Consider the following 17882-nt stretch of genomic DNA (forward strand, 5'->3'; position numbering starts at 1 on the left):
CGCCACTACAAACAACTACAAATGAATTTTTTTATCCGATTTTTTTTTCTTGATGTCAATTGGTTGCTTGATACCATTTCATAAAAATAATTCGGTACTTGTTTTCAATTGGAATGGAAATATTCAAATATTACAATCAATTACAAACGATTATAGATAGGAATCCGATGTGATTTTGGCTATGACTCTCAATCAATTTCTGTTTGACGTTCAAAAATCGATTGAACGCTCATTTAAATTTCGATGGGAATATTTTCAATTCTACAAACGAGCGCAATAGCTTATAGCCTAAAGCCGATTGGGGACCCTAAACTATGCAATAGTGAAAATACCATTAATATCCATTCAGTTGTTTTTGTGGAAATCGCGGTCAAAGAATCGGCAACAGATTTATTATATTCAAGAAAAAAATCGACATCGATCGACTAATTTTCAAGACATTCGAGAAAGATGATTTAAAAACGAATCGCTTTTTCTAAAAACCAATGGACCGATCGGATTGAAATTTTATACAGAATTAGTCCTCCTTAAGACTTATAATCTGACCTGATCTGAATTTCAGTTTTGGGATGACTTTAGCCAGATAATTACTCGATTCTATAAAAATTGACTACCGGGAAGGTGACGATGGACATGGTCGCCAAACTTCGTATTTTTACGAGTACTTCAGACCATTCTACACCAACTCCAATCAAAATTAGACAATGGGAAAATTAGACGATTACAATGCTTCCATTTGAAAGCAAAAAGTAATAGATTTCGATTTTTCTATCAAATTTATTCTATGAAGATTTTCCCGTAGAATTTGCCTAGTATAAGCTTTTCGACTTTTTTCTGATGCATTCCTTTTCTATTTCTCTTTTGAAGAGAAACTCACTTAGAACAAAGATGGAAATTTACAAAATGTATCGATCGACACATTGTACTTTGGGTCTGAACATTGTAAAATTATCAGTAACCGCTAGTGTCAGCTGACCTTCTTAATCTGTGATAAGAAGTTTAAACAGTTATAGTCTTTACGCTGTTACGTAAGCAACTAGCGACGATTGGGGCCCCTAGGCTCTCCGCCGTGTTCCCCAGATTGTCGTGAAAATTTTGAAGATGGAATAGTCGGAGAGTAGAACATAATATCAATATGCTTGAGATATATTTAATTTTTTGGGATTTTCATGTTACTTGAATTCTGAGAAAGATCGTAGCATTCATGAGGTACATGCATTTATTGAAATTTTCCCAAAGCGATATTTTTTGTCACTCGTCATTTTCATCGGATAAGTCCGAGAAAAGTTGACAGTCATAAAAAGGATATTTGTAACGAAATATTTGAGTACACTTTTCTACAGTTCCACTCATTATTTGACTTTCTCCAGTTAATCCCTAACCGTCATTTAGTTTATTGAACGTTTAAATATTTTATTCGTGGATTTTTCGCCGTCCACTCCGTTTATTGTCTTAATCATAGATCTAAGTGAAGAATTATAAGTTCAAGAGAAAATAAATTATCAATAGTTATAAAGAATTGTAAGTTCAAGAAATGTTCAATTGTGACTTATTATGTAACTTATTATTTGTGGAATTCTGAATAATAAAAACTTGAGTGACTATTTTCCCAATATTTAACGAAATATAAGACTTTATGACCTAAACCTGTATTTTATAACTTATTTCAAATATTCCACACTCACTGAGTAGAGTGCTTTACACTCCTCGAGGAACGGATCTACCACCTAAATATAAAATCAAAAAACCCAGAATCGTGACAACGCCCAAGATAATCACTTTAGAAAAACTAATCTTTAATGAATAATAGAAAATATACACGTATATAAAGACATATAAATACTTAAAAAATAGGTTCTTCCCAAAAGTATTAACTTTTCGTCAAATTAGAAGCTGGATATTTTTTACCAAGTCTGCTTGATACTCCCGCGGATCCACCGCTCAGGAGTACTTTATGATCATAGGCACTGAAAGAAAATAAATTCATCAATTTTAAAGTACCCAACGTGTCTCGATAATACAAGAATTGAGATATTTGAGCATCGCACCGACAACCACAAATTTCACTCGACAAAAAAAAAGATTACGGACAAATTGAAATACGATTTGACTTCAAATACGAAGTATAAGTTAAATTGAGACTCAAATACCTTAATTTCCTTCATGGCTCTAGGCCATGGAGGGACGACGGTTATTTGAAAACCAGATAAAGTACCGCGACATCCAAAACTGAAAATCATAGACATTTTTTTTGCTCATTCTAACCATATCAATTTCAAATATGTTTTCGCTACGCCGAAAAAACATCGGAATTAATAAAACGATGATGATAGAATAGTTTGGAAAATATTCTTACCAATAATACACAATATAACCGTTACTGTAACAGCAATGATGATCATTCTGGACCGGACATTCTGCATCCAAGCTCTACGTTGTGCTCTTCGTGCTGCATCACGAAATTCATTACCAGCGATATTTAATCTGTCACTGGCCATTTGTAAATCTTCCAATCTCTCTCCACGCTCCAATACTTTTTGTACATTATCGCGCATTACATCTGTTACATCGCGAATTTGTATTTTAACGCTGGAAAAAAAAAACTAAATGCCTAATTCTAATTCAAATAGTAAAATAGAGAGCGGAGTGAAATGGATCTTTTCATTCCGATATTCATTAGGATTGCATGTTAATTCTAATGAAATGACGGATTCACATTTTTTCGCGTCTGATGTGAAAAAATCTAATGTTTTTCGCGTTTTTTATGTGTAAAAGACCAAGACGAGACTACCGAGACTGAACCCAAGACTTTAAATTGAAGAAGCACGAGAAATTTGAAACCGAGATGAGATAAATTGACTGTAAGTCATCACGAGAAGAGCCGATACTGCCTCTTTTGAGAATGGGATGATACCGAAAGTTTCCGTGATCACCAAGACCAGGACGATCCCTCCAAGGTGAAGTCTTGTTTGAGTCTCGTGGGCAGCCCTACTCGTAAACAGTTCACATCAGCCATTTGAAATTGCGTGGATGAATTCAAAATATTAAATCTTCAAACCTGAATTTATCACGGAATTTTCTTTGCATTAAGTTATAATTCGGCCTTGCGATCTAGAATAGACTAGAATTACAACTTTTGCCTTGTAGATATTACGGTTGAATAACACATTATCTAAGAATTTCTGTGAATTTTTGGCACCCCGTAATAATATCTTTAATGCTTTTTTCCATACTTCTAAATAAGGGCCAGATAATTACATCTTGATTATTTGTTTAGGAGATATTATCGAATAGACCTGTTGCGCTCCACCGGATCCTTAATAATCTATTCAAGGAATAGTGATGGAAAATGTACACTTTTGACTTCCCTTCAGATGTCAATAAATCATTGAACTATCAATGAAATTGAATCATTTTTTCAAAACTCTTGGAGATTTCTATGCGAATTGTTCACTGAATAGTGGACAATTGACATTCAAACCAAGGGTTGAAATCTTTCAATTCCTACTGGAAATTATCAACAGTTGCCGAGTAATTAAATAACTGAAAGTTTATAACGATTCAAATGTACGGTTCAAAATTCCTGTTTAAATTTTTTGATCAAGGATTCTAAGAATTCTTTAGAAACTCTCGACAAATAGTTCTGCATTTGTCATAGAACACTAAATCTTCATGTCAAATTTTTGAGAAAGCATCACAATTCTTCTACAATTCCTGACACGATGGCAAAAGTTGTGAACAGAATTGAATATTCATAGCCGTAATGAATGTGTCTTTTTATTTCTATAAAAAACTACAGAAGCTAAAACATCAGAGTCAGTACTTTTTTTTGTAGGCGAATAAACTGGATGTTACTAATTGTAAGAATTTAGCATAAATATTCGATGAAAATCTGAGGATCACGGAGGCTTCAGATCTTAAGGATGTTTATCCATTTTCCTAAAATCTAATTAATTCATGTTCGAGGAAAATTTTGTAGCTTTTTAGTCTGATGGAGAAACATATGGCATCAACATTTCTGATGATAAAGAGAAATTAGTTGCAGTAGCTTTAACGAAATAAAATAAATAGGATTCACTTTCAAACTGATAATTCACATGTTATAAAAATCCAAAAATAAGAATAAAAATAGAGTATAATGTAAAAAAAAGTAACTTTATTTTAATTGCGAAGGAAAAACCTGGGGTATCCAGGCGAATAATGCAGATATTTGAAGCCAAGGCCTGAGTATTTCATTTTTGATTGATCAACTGGAGTTGGTGGATTGGAATTTTAATCAATAGCAAGAGATAATTGTGTCAGTTAAAGAAAAATCAATTTTTTTAGTGCTTGCGGTTTTATATGAAGGTAATTTCGTCAATCATCGATATGGTTTAGCAGATTAAGGCCCGGGTGTACTATCTTTCGAATTTTATCTGGAACTTTTTTATGCTTCGTAATCCAAAATTGTCAATTGAGTGGTACATCATGTAGAAATTCCCAAAAATTATGATAGAATGATAAAAAAAATAGAAAAAATTCTGAACTTTTTCAAAGAGCGTTTTTAGTTGAGGTTCAGAATGAGTTGAAAAAAGTGGAAATTACAAATATCTGATTCGCTGTGGCAAATTATCTATTAGCTGTCATTTCCCATGGTGGATAACAAAACACTAACTCCTCATGGGAAGTGACAGCTAGGTATCTCAATTTTCAAAACAGTGGAATATAGTCATCTGCCATTTTTATGTGATAAAAGTGTGATTAAAAAATTCTCCAAAATATTGCAACTTTTTTCAAAGAGCCTTTTCCGTAATAAATGTCTCTGTGCAGTGTGGGAAATCTTTGTGAAAAATTGAATTTCAACTGGTGTCAATGAATAGAGTTTATTAAAGTCTATATTCATGAAAAAAATTCATGAAATTAGATAGATCCCTTGTAAAAAATTTGATAAAAAAATAAGAAGACTACATACACCATCTAAAAATCGTATATTCAGGCTTTTTAGACTAGATTTAGTTACCTTAACACAAAAAATTGGTTCGAATTGTTCTTTTGCCTATTTTTTGAAACATTTTGTTTTTACAATTATACATTTGTAGGATTCTATACGGCTAACGGACTATAAAATAGAGAATCTAACCGGAGTCTCCCCTTAATATAAAAAAATTCTCCCATATAAAACAACAATTTTATAGGTTTTTGAGATTCCAATACGTATTTCGGATCAAAATTTTTGGTGTCTCTGGATTGAATGTAGCTGAATCATTTCCCCAATTCAGATGACGACAGGTTGGCCAAAGCGGTCTTCAGCAATTTTATATACGTAGAAATGAAGTTGAAATTAAAGAATTCTTTGTGATGACCCAACTTGTATTTTTATACAACGATGTGCTCCAATGTAATTTGTATGTATCAACATTTTTACATGTTAGTAGTTAGAAATATAGATTTCTTTCGTATTTAATTGATCTAATTTATTTTATTTGTAGTGATTTAGAATATTGGATTAATAAAGAAGCCCTCGATGAGTTCTTTATAGAAGACGAAACGTTGGGCCATCGCAAAGAATTCTTCTATTTCAACTTCATTTCTACGTATATAAAATTGCTGAAGACCGCTTAGGCCAACCTGTTGTCACCTGAATTTAGAAAATCATTATAACGGTCAAAAAAACCTATTCGAAAAATAGATCAATTATCTCCCATCACCGAAAACAAGTTGAAAATTCCACATTGCACCGCCTTCCCTCACCTCGATTGAAGATTTTCATCTTTCCTTCGTCAAGGTTATTCTTTCAACGGAAAATGTCCAAAAATTAAATAGGTATCATCAGAAAATAATTCTATTCTATCANTCTTTGTGAAAAATTGAATTTCAACTGGTGTCAATGAATAGAGTTTATTAAAGTCTATATTCATGAAAAAAATTCATGAAATTAGATAGATCCCTTGTAAAAAATTTGATAAAAAAATAAGAAGACTACATACACCATCTAAAAATCGTATATTCAGGCTTTTTAGACTAGATTTAGTTACCTTAACACAAAAAATTGGTTCGAATTGTTCTTTTGCCTATTTTTTGAAACATTTTGTTTTTACAATTATACATTTGTAGGATTCTATACGGCTAACGGACTATAAAATAGAGAATCTAACCGGAGTCTCCCCTTAATATAAAAAAATTCTCCCATATAAAACAACAATTTTATAGGTTTTTGAGATTCCAATACGTATTTCGGATCAAAATTTTTGGTGTCTCTGGATTGAATGTAGCTGAATCATTTCCCCAATTCAGATGACGACAGGTTGGCCAAAGCGGTCTTCAGCAATTTTATATACGTAGAAATGAAGTTGAAATTAAAGAATTCTTTGTGATGACCCAACTTGTATTTTTATACAACGATGTGCTCCAATGTAATTTGTATGTATCAACATTTTTACATGTTAGTAGTTAGAAATATAGATTTCTTTCGTATTTAATTGATCTAATTTATTTTATTTGTAGTGATTTAGAATATTGGATTAATAAAGAAGCCCTCGATGAGTTCTTTATAGAAGACGAAACGTTGGGCCATCGCAAAGAATTCTTCTATTTCAACTTCATTTCTACGTATATAAAATTGCTGAAGACCGCTTAGGCCAACCTGTTGTCACCTGAATTTAGAAAATCATTATAACGGTCAAAAAAACCTATTCGAAAAATAGATCAATTATCTCCCATCACCGAAAACAAGTTGAAAATTCCACATTGCACCGCCTTCCCTCACCTCGATTGAAGATTTTCATCTTTCCTTCGTCAAGGTTATTCTTTCAACGGAAAATGTCCAAAAATTAAATAGGTATCATCAGAAAATAATTCTATTCTATCAGTTTCCGTTCTATCAGAAAATAATTTCTTTTCAACTTTATTTTCAAAAAGTTGATTTCAAAAAAGGGAAAAGTGTCCATTTCACCATACTCTCCCGTTATTGTCTTATTCATAGATTGTTCCAAGTACCTGTCTATTTTTCTGTGCACTCTGACGTCATCCAGGGACGATGTGCTGCTACGACTGTCAATTTGAGCATAATTTTATTCTAATATTTGTACTGAGGTAGTTCTCAAGAGTCTTACCTGAACAGCATATCCTCATCTGGGTCGCTATCATGTTCCAACAATGTTTCCTATCGAAAATATCGATTGTTATCAATTATTATCAGTTTAAAATATTAGGAATGATTCTAAAAATATCTCTTACCCTTTCATCAGCATTGGCATGTCTCAAATCATCACCAGTCACACTGGCTCTACTTTTGGAATTCATTTTTCAATGTATTTATACCAAACAGATTGAGTAATTGTCACTTAATACTTTAAGTAGGGGTTAACAGGATATGTAGAGAATTCAATAATAACTGACACACTGAGATAAGAGAACTGGCGTTTTCGATTCAATTTCGAGGATTTGTGGGGTCCGAAGTAACAATTTTTGTGGGTACCTGCGTGAAAAAAAAGCGGTTCGCAGCCACAAGTGTCATGTTCCACACGCTGCTGAAATTCACGTCAACACTGATCTGGTTGGTTCTGGTCAATGAAGGCTGGAACTGGTTGATAAAAAATGTCTTCCAACTCGGATGGCAACATACAAGGGTAGTTTGCTCCTCTGCTTTCGGTTGGTAAGTTAGGAATTGATTTTATCGATCTTTTATTTCGGAATTTTTGAAATTGTGACCTAATTGTGATGATAAGGGCAAGACAACATAATTGGTGAAGCGTTCAGAGAACATGGTTCCATGACTAATGAACACAAAGACATTTAAACATGACGATTGAAAACATAACAATTCATCACGTAGATAACTGAACACAAATGAATTGAACATAAAATCTATTCAACACAGAATAAATTCAATACATATTAAATTAATCATTGGATATTTGAACGCATCACGGAAAAAATTATTTGGTGAATTTCACCAACTAGTTGGTGAAATGTAACAACTAATAAATTAAAATTCACAGAAGATTTTTCAATTTCATTCAATCACTTTTGGCTCCCAAACTGGTGTCAAAAGATGGTAACAGTATATATACATTTGGAAACAATCCCGCAATCATTTATATCTTGACAATCGATCAACATCTCCCCTAGAAGATATTTTCGCAATAATCTACAATTCCTTGTTAAATTTGATCCATCAAATAAATTGACGAACGTTTATTGAAAATTCAACAAAGGGTTGTCGAATGAAATTGAAAAATCTTTTTCTGAATTTTAATTAAAGAGTTGTTAAATTTCACCAACTGGTTGTTAAAATTCACCAACTAGTTGGTGAAATTTAGCAATTATTTGGTGAAATTCACCAAATAATTTTCTCTGTGAATAATGGTCTTCATCGCACTTTTTATTGATGACGTGTTAACGACGGCTTTGTACTTATAATGAGCCTTAAATTCACTGCATCTCCACTCAACTTTATTTTTATCTGTTTACGTCTGACTCCAGACAGAAAAAATAAGAGAAAAAGAAGGCCCTGCTACGCAACATGTATGTGTAGTTTGGCGCACAATCATTCGTGTAAGCGATCGAGATTTTGATTCTGCCAAACTTCACGCACATGTGGCTCAACGATAAGATTCTTTCAGAAACATCATAATTGTCAAACCCTCGGGGTATTATAATTAATAATTTTTTGGTGAGTTTCTCTGTTAACCTCTCGCTTAAAGTGATACATCGGTTTGTCGCCATAGTACAATTTTTTTGGCCGAAATTGGGATGAAGGAATTCTCCCTCGAATAGCACTCGAGCTTCAAAATTAATGGGGTATTTCCCCACGGTTTCTTGTACACAAACGAAGTCGTCAAGTTTTTCATAAAAAATCTGACTCCTCCCTAGTAGAAATCCTTCGTTTCTTTGCAACAAACCTATCTCGAAACACCCGATAATTTTGAAGCTCTTGTGGTATTACATATAATTATTACACCCATTTAATCAGTTACCAGGATACAAAAATTGTAATATCTTGAGGAGTAATTATATATTTGATTCTATACAACGCGTATACAATGACAGAAAATACTCTTTTGACAATTCACTTTGGATTATTGATCCGCTCATTCCAAACATTTAGAATATTGAATCGAACATTTGATAGCTCAGATCATTCTAAAATATATGAAAGTATTTTTTACTTCATACATTGATTACTAGCTTTCGTATGAGTAAGCGATAGTTCCTTTTAGTTAGAGGGGGTTCATATTTTAATTATTGATTGTCGAAATTTGACTCCCTCACAGCGAGAGTTCGCACAGTAAAACAGTATTAGTTGACACATAATATACCAAATAATTGATTACAATTGAGCACTCCCACTCCCCCCACCAACACGGTTGACACATACTACCTCAACAAATGAATAATACACCTCATCTGTTCGGCCGCATACAATTAACTTTGTACACAAAATTAGCTAATTATCACTTGTCGAGTGATGAATTTCATTACATTTGTTAAAAACCTTATGAGCCTGAATAAATTGCACACTACTCGCCTATTCTATTTACCAGTAAATGAGTCGATTTAAATTCGTGATAGATTGGAAAGATGAAAATAGAGTTCAGTCCGTCACGTTGGAAAAATTCAATAGAAAATTCTGATGTATTCACTAGAAAATTCTGTTGGGCATCTCACAATTTTCCATGTATTTTTTCTCTATAAAATATTAAATTCTGTGTTGAAACAGGTGGCGAAAAACTAATTGAAGTCGATCGAATTGTGATCTTTCATTCAATGTCATTACTGTTCATAGAAATCCCTGGGTTTTCATGAATGAGTTTCATGAATGGTGTCTATTCCTTTCTTCCATAATTGTTCAATTTTTCCAAATTTTTCGCCATAATTTTTCTCTCCTTTCACGTGAAAAGAAAAAAAAAGTGAGAGAAAATTGGAAAATTATACGCGGCCATTCCATTGAAAGAATTCGTAATAAATCAAGTTTTATTGTGGTTCCCCTGTGAATCCCGATATTGAACGCTTCTACGGCAGATATTATTGTATATTTGGAAGAAGTGCGTGAGTTTGAGTTAAAATTGGCGGAAATCAAGATCATTATTGAACAGAATTTTCTACGAAACGTGCTGCAATTTTGAGGATATAAAAATTTCATAGAAAAATCTAGCGCATTCGCTAGAAAATTCCATTGAAGTTCTGTTGACATTTTATGAAAAATTTTATTAATTCTCTGCGAATTCTATTGAACGAAATCGATGTTTTTCAGCGCGTTTTTACTAGTAGAACTGTTCGATAGAAAATATTGTTTCGTGTCACGGGATCCGGAAAAACCCATTTTCGTGGCGCTGCGCGCTACGAAATTGGGGTTTTTCACGTCCCTCGACCCGAAAATTAATATACACACCTCGCCATGGAAAACATATCACCCTTCTCCACGTGCTTGCCATCCTCGCCTTCGGCTCGGAAGGCAATCTTGCGCGTGGGGGACGGTGATCTGTTTTCCAAGGCTCGGGCATGTAATGTACTATGTATGAAAAACTCATTGATTTCTTTTATACACCTAGTTTTGTTAAGATTGTTTCTACAGAAATTACTGAGCTTGAATTTTCTAAGCCGTTTTTACTCAATATATTTGGCAAGAAAAGACGCCTCAATCAGTGAAAAAATTCACGGCAAAAAATTTCTCTAGAAAATATTTCAATTAACTGTTTTCAAAAAAACGGAAAGTTAAAATTTATTGATGTTTTCTGTAGAATGTTCTTCATTGAAAATTCCTCGTTTCGGAAACACGCAGAAGAAGTGTAGAATTCTTCAATAGAATTGGCAGAAGATTAATAGAATTTTCGATACGAATTTCCAATAGGAAAACTCCTATCTTGAATTTCTGCGGGAATTCAATCGAGCGACGCGTAATCCGAAGGACCCGGATTCCATGTCCGGTCTGGACTATCTATTATTTCAGTAACAGATTTTAGAGTAGGTAGGAGGAGTACAGGATGATTCTCCATATTAGTTTACACGAAAAATTACTGAAAAAATGGATAGTCTAGACCAGGAATCGAACCTGGGACTTTCTAATTGCGCCTCGGGTGCTCTTTCCGATTAACCTGTCTGGCTCCTAACGACTTCTTCATTTCAAATTTCTTGTACAAGTCAAAGACCTAAAGACTCTGAGGGTTACAAGGATTTCAAAAATTTCCTCCTGTAAATTTACTCCTATTATCTCGTCGATTTCACTTGAATTTCTATGTAAATTCAATAGAATTGAAGCAGCCATTTTTATGGCAATCAATAAACAAGTTCATCTCCATGATGTTATTAATTAGCTGAAAGGTCAAAGAATATTGGACAATAAATTACAACGTTGATTACATTGTCATAAGTGCGACGCTTCGCTGATTATTTTAGCTTCTTCAGGCTCTAGAAAAATAATACAAACAAATTGGAACATCCTTATTTCCATATTTCCTGTTTAAACAACCTCAAATCACCGGTAAATATACTATCCAACTAGATCCGACAATGACAAAACAAGAAATTGCTATGACAGCAACACTGCTCCAAGGAATAATCAGCAACACATCGCGCTTATGACAATTGAATCAACGTCGTAATTTATTCTTCAATATCCTTTGACCTTCCACCTAATTTAACCCATTCAACAGCATAACGCACGAACTGTATCGGTGTGAAGGTAGTGGGGGAAGGGCCAATGGGGACGCATCGATACACTGCGGTACTAGGTCACGTGCGTGCTAATACTACTGATCTCTATACTAACTGGATGGTCTGTCCTTATGGGCCCAGTACGTCGGAGTTGAGTCGAATTGAAGGCTCACCCAGCGCCCCTATTACCGGACAGTGTACTAATCAACACCTCAATACGCGTGCGTCAACATTCTCGTAAAATTGTGGGGATGGTAATTTTACCGTTGTTCTATAACCACAAAGTAATTTTTGGAGCATGTATGAATTAGCCTTGTTTTATTTTATGCACAATGGTGCCGTGTGTCTTTTGCTGAAAAAGAAAAAGAAAGTGCAAAGACTTATCATTTCACGAGTAAGTGTACATTGTCATATTATAGCTCTATACTTGAGATCGTTAAAAAGTCAACCTCAATGGAACTTCAATTGATAAAATGCGCAGCACATTAATTTTTTTCAGTAGTAATACCGCGAGAGCTTCAAAATGATCGGGTATTTCCCGATAGCTTCGTCGCAAACAAACGAGAGTGTCAAGTTTTGTAGGCTTAAAAATCCCGAGCGCCAAGCGCGAGGGATTTTCCTACAAAACTTGACACGATCGTTTGTTTGCAGGGAAGGTGCATTTTGACGCTTGACGGGTATTTGGAGGAGTATTTCCTCCATCGGAATTTCGGTTACTGGAGGGCAGCATTTGATGTCAATGTGGTACAACCTACACTTTCGCATTTCAATTATTTTGTTTATTCTCCCTTAGCAACGTGCTGTGGTTTTACCAAATTTTATCGATATAAAACCGTGTAGGTTGTACCACGTGACGTCAAATGCGGCCCTCCTATTGGCTGAGATTCCGGTGGGGGAAATACTTAATTTAAAACTTTAATTCACATATATTGTCATTTTTTCTCTTGCAAAGGTTTCTAAAAGATGAAAAATTAAAACTAAAGTAGGTACAGAATATGGGTCTGGTAAATTTCATGCTGAAGCAGTATGATACATTATGCTATTTGCATTTTCCGAAAAAATCTATTGAAATATAATAGATTTGAGCAATCTCCAATCCTCATATTTGCTTTTCGTCTCCAAACACATATGGTACGGCAATGAGATAAACAATGTATATTTTCTTTTAAATTTCATACAGTTTTGAAATAGTAAAATATGAAGGACATTTCTCAATTCTAATGGTAAAATGACTACGCCCCACTCCGCACCATCAGAGCCCCACATGCGCACTAACGCTTACTTTAGCCCGTAAAAGGGGAATAAATAAAATACCTACCGCTAAACTTAGTACCCTGTCCGGTAATAGGGGCGCTGAGTGACCCTTCAATTTACCTCAACCGCGCGTCAGGGGACCAGCCATCCAGTGAGTATAGAGATCAGTGGCTAATACGTGCATGTGGCTCCCACCGCGGTGACTATAGACGTACTGACGAGATTCTATTATAGTCTTTGGGTTCCATATACATCACATAATGGTGGAGGAATAGGAACCGAAGGCTATAAATCTCTCCAGTACGACTTTAGCAGGATCGCACACGGGGAGTTCGCCGGGAGCCGCCATACGAGACGGATGTTCGTCCGCCTCGTAGAATATATTCTACCTTATCCCTTTACTTTTGGTTCCTTCCTATCCCCTTTTCTTATTTCTTTTCTCTTCTTTTCTCCTTTTCCTATATCTTCATCTCTTTCTTCCAAAAGTAAAGGTTGGCAATTCCGATAATTTACAACAATTTTAAAATAAAAAATGTCGACGGACTCCCCGGAAATTCAATAAGGACAGTTTAAGTGCTAGATTGTTCCATCAGTGGTTAAGTGTCTCGAAGAATTTTAAAACCAGAAATTTATCACCTCTAAAAATTAATTATAGGACCGAAGAACTACACCTGATAGCGAATTTAGTTTTTCATCCAGTAAATTAAACTCAGTGAATTGATAGTGTTTGGACGATATTTTATTTTAGCCTTTGGAATCGAATCTCCTCGAAGGGCAGATTTCGCATTCCAAGGCTCGGACAGTATAATAAAGACTTTCAAAACAAACAGTGACCTTGGGATTAAGGGATTCAGTATATTGGACATTCACATCAAGACAAAACAAATTTTGGAATGTTTTCGAGTCAAGCTGCTAGTGGATTCAAATCAGTGCTTCCCTCTATGAGATTTCTCTAACATCTCCTTTTGGATTTTATAAACTAAAAGTTGTCCTGATTTCGAGTTTCTCGAAGCATTGGACAGATGTCATTATATGGAGGAGAAATGGTGCTTGCCTCTACAATAGTCAGAGGATATAACCATACCGAACAAAAGAAGAAGAAGGATCGCACACGGAATATCGTACTATTCGACAAGAATTATGAAATGTTCAAAAATTAATTGGTAACAGTGCAATCAACTGAAATGTTTTTTTTTCCATAGTGTTGAACAACATGAAAGACGAGGAATAATTCAAAATAGTTTGAGTTGACAAGTAAGGTTAGAAGAGGTAAGTACCTTGACAGTATGGATCGTTCAAATTCAAGAAATGCCATAAAATTAATGTAAAAAATAATTGAAAAATAAAGGCTATGAAATAATACTATTAGCCGATGAAATCACTCCCCTTTAGATCGTAAAACAACTAATATCAATTTTCAGCTGGATATCATCAGGGAAATTATTCACAGGAAAATGGGAAAGCGTAAGAGCTACTGGTCTCAAGAAGTTCCACCGATATCAAGAAATGTTCCATGAGAAACAATGAATAAAAGAAGAAAAGAAGAATGAAGAGTTCCGAATGCCAAACACCATTCGTTTATCAACAAGAAAAAGATCACAGATCCAGCCAAGAAACACTGATGATGGAAACAGTGACACACCAAAGAAACCATTAAATTTAGCTGAAGATGTTCCATCGATTCTAGAAGATCTTTCACAAGAAAACATTAGTCAAATGAGGAAAGTCCAGTCCACAGATTCACAAGAGGAGAAAAATAAAGAGATTCAAAAGCCAAGGATCCTTCATCCATTAAAAAGAAAAAAGCCACAGCTCCAGCCAAGCAACACTGATGATGGAGACAGTGAAACATCAAACAAGCAAGCGAATTTAGCTTAAGACATCCCATCGATTCCAAAGGATGTTCCATGAGAAAAAAATTGTAATAGAAAGCAAATCCAGTTGACAGACTTACAACAGAAGGTAAATGAAAAACTCCGAAAGCCATAGACCATTCGTTCATCCAACAGAAAAAAACTACCAATCCCTCCGAACAGTGACAATAATGGAGACAGTGACATATCAGAGAAACCATGGTCTTCAGCGTCAAAAGATGAGAAGGGTGAGGATGAGACGAAGGAGGAGAAAAAGGAGGTGGATCTTTCTGCACCATTGTGGACCTCATAAATCTCAAACCATCCCCTGGAATGTTTTGCAGCGGGAAGAGGGCCCAAACACGAGCTCCCTACTGGTGCCACAGTAGAAGACTTCACCAGCTCATTTCTTGATAATGCCTTTTATGCCGCGACTGTTATGTTTACTAACAAACAGGCAGAGTATCTTCAAGGTAAAAAGAATTCCATAGATCTCTTACCCTGGCGAATCTGTCGATTCATAGAACCGACCAGTTCAGTATGTCGATAACCCTTCGATTTTTCGTCGACCGGTTGGTTATTCGACCAATAATCGAATGGTTACCATTCGACATGGGTCTTGTGACATATCCGACATAAAAAGACTATTTTTATGGTGATTTTATTCAGTGTCCACTGGTCTCCAACACCATGACTTCAACGATTTGCGAGCATTGGAAAATACTTGCATTTGGTTGATGAAGAGGCTCAACCAAACGATGGTCTTAAAGACTCACTGTACAAACTGAAACCAGTCCTAGAGCTCACATCAAAATTCATTGAACACTTCCAGCCACATCGTGATTTCTCGGTTGATGAGGCTATGATTGGTTTCAATGGAAGATTGGCCATCAAGCTCTACATGCCTCAGAAACGAACTAAATGGGGGATGAAGGTTTGGGCCATCACAGAGGTTAGAAGTGGGTACATGTTCTGCCTGAAGTTTTATCTAGGCAAGAAAGAGCCAGCACGAAGGGAGTTATTTCTAGGGGAACAAATGGTGTCGGACATGATGCAGCCGTTCCATGGAACTTACCATCATATATATTTTGATAACTTTTCTACCTCGGTTTAACTCATGCACATGCTTGAAAATAGACAGTTGTATGTCTGTGGTACCATCCGTACCAACAGGAAGGAGTGGCCCGAAGAACTGAAAAAGCCAGCCTTTCTCAAGTTAAAACCTGGGGATTCTGTGCAGATGGAAAAAGGAAATTTGACTACTACAGTTTGGCATAACAAGAGAGACGTTGCAATCCTCTCCAATAACTGGAATCCATTGGAACGCATTAAAAAACAAGGAGAAGTAAGGATGGTAGTATTTCTCTCCAGTGTTTTCTACCAAGAGCCAAATATAATCAGGGGAAGGGTGAAGTGGATTTATCAGATCAGCATCGTTCGTAGTATACAACAGGCCGAAATCCAACAAATGGAAATATGTCTTTTACTTTCTCATTCACATCTCAATAATCAATGCTTTAATTCTGGTGTCTCTTTCTAATAATCCCCAGAATCGTAGTAGGACAATGACGTAATTAGAATTTCGTAAAATTCTGGCCAAACAATTAATTGGTGACTGCTCCTCATAAATTAGGGATCACATTCCACCACCTATGACTCCCACAATTACTATCCCCCATAAGATGGTACGTACTACATCGAAGATCTGTGTTCAATGCGCCAGAACAGGACGAAAGACGCAGAGTAATGGAGTGATAAGAACGACTTGGCAGTGCCTTGCATGTCAAATTTCGTTCTGCAAAGTATCGAGTTTTCAGGAAATTCACAGATTCAAAGGAGTAGATGAAGTTGAATATGAGACGTAGGGACTGATAATGAAATATATTGTAGCAAGTGGACGTTAATTAATCATATCCAAGAGTTGTTCTATGATATTATATTGAGATATTATATTATGAAGTTGTTACACTTGAAGTCTCAATATCGTTGAATTACTTATGAACAGAACTTGGCAAAATACTCTTTGAAATCTTCATTACTAATTACTATTTTGGAGTTATTGAACATCACAAATAAAATGGTATTTAAATAGTTGGAAAAAGAAGACGATTTGAAAATATTTCCTATTTTCAACTGATGAAATATAACAAATTTGAAATAGTATTCCAATAATTCGTTGAAGAAAATGGTATTTAAAATAATTTATCGAATTTTCTTGGATTTTCCTTCATTCATTTATTACTTGAAGTTCTTTTTTCTGTTTCTAGAGAAGAAATTAGAACAGAAACAACAATGAGAACTAAGAGACAATAATTTGAAACAACACTTTTCCAAGATATCAAACACGTAATACACAAAATCATCGTCATATGACAAGTATGAATTTTTCATGTAATGAACTTGTTGGCTTCCAACAACGTGACATAGTGAAATAAAATAGTAAATACCATTTCATTTTCAATTTCGTTAAAATGAAATATCACATAACTATTTTATTTCAATTTCAAAAAGATATATCAATAAATACTATTTGATCGGCCGAAATAGTCAACTTGAAATATATATATGTCAAATAGTATTTCATCGTGCTGAACTACTTGAAATAGAAATAGTGCCCAGCTCTGCTTATGAGGAATAAAATAAAACACTTGAAACGAAACATTCGTTGGTAGTGTGAATTGAACGAGTGCCCCCTTCGTTTTTGAATCGCACCCACGCGCATGAGCCCGGTCAAGCTGGGCGGACTAAGACACCAGATCGGCATGGTCAATGGACCCAAATTACGAGCTTTTTACGAGCTATAGTCTGCAAGAAAAAAAAAAATTCTGCTCAAAAATTTCCCCTCAAAAAATCGATTTTTCCAATTTGGGCATCAAGGTGGGCGGGCGGATAGTGGAAAAAAGACCAAAAATGATGGAAATACGATTTTTTATTTATGAGCTATATTTCTGCATAACGAAAAACTCGAAAATCGTAGATTTTCCGGGAAAACTGGAAAATGGTGGAATTGGGATATGAGAAACAACTTCTATATACTGGAAAATGACTGGGGGGAGTGAGAGTGGTTGCAGAATATTACGAGCTGTCATTTGTGACCAATTTGCAACTTTCTGCAACAAAACAAAATGGCCTTCAGCTATG

At 35.0% G+C, this 17882-nt stretch overlaps 1 protein-coding gene across 2 annotated transcripts; it reads right to left on the reverse strand.

Moving 5' to 3' along the window:
* Nucleotides 1-1775: 1775 nt before the first annotated feature.
* On the reverse strand, nucleotides 1776-7544 carry LOC107044648 (synaptobrevin homolog 2). 2 transcript variants are annotated; one of them, XM_015266596.1, is made up of 6 exons: nucleotides 7216-7544; nucleotides 7092-7141; nucleotides 6976-7029; nucleotides 2357-2589; nucleotides 2151-2229; nucleotides 1776-1967 (listed from the first exon to the last, which is right to left on the reverse strand). In XM_015266596.1, exons 1-5 carry the CDS (start codon nucleotides 7279-7281, stop codon nucleotides 2192-2194), a joined length of 441 nt encoding a protein of 146 aa, XP_015122082.1. In that variant the 5' UTR covers nucleotides 7282-7544; the 3' UTR covers nucleotides 1776-1967; nucleotides 2151-2191. The 2 variants fall into 2 exon arrangements, with proteins under 2 accessions (XP_015122082.1, XP_015122083.1); XM_015266597.1 differs by lacking the exon at nucleotides 2151-2229.
* Nucleotides 7545-17882: the final 10338 nt, after the last annotated feature.

This window comes from Diachasma alloeum, unplaced genomic scaffold (assembly GCF_001412515.2).
Source record: "Diachasma alloeum isolate Michigan unplaced genomic scaffold, Dall2.0 Dall_scaffold_00776, whole genome shotgun sequence".
Lineage (NCBI taxonomy): Eukaryota > Metazoa > Arthropoda > Insecta > Hymenoptera > Braconidae > Diachasma > Diachasma alloeum.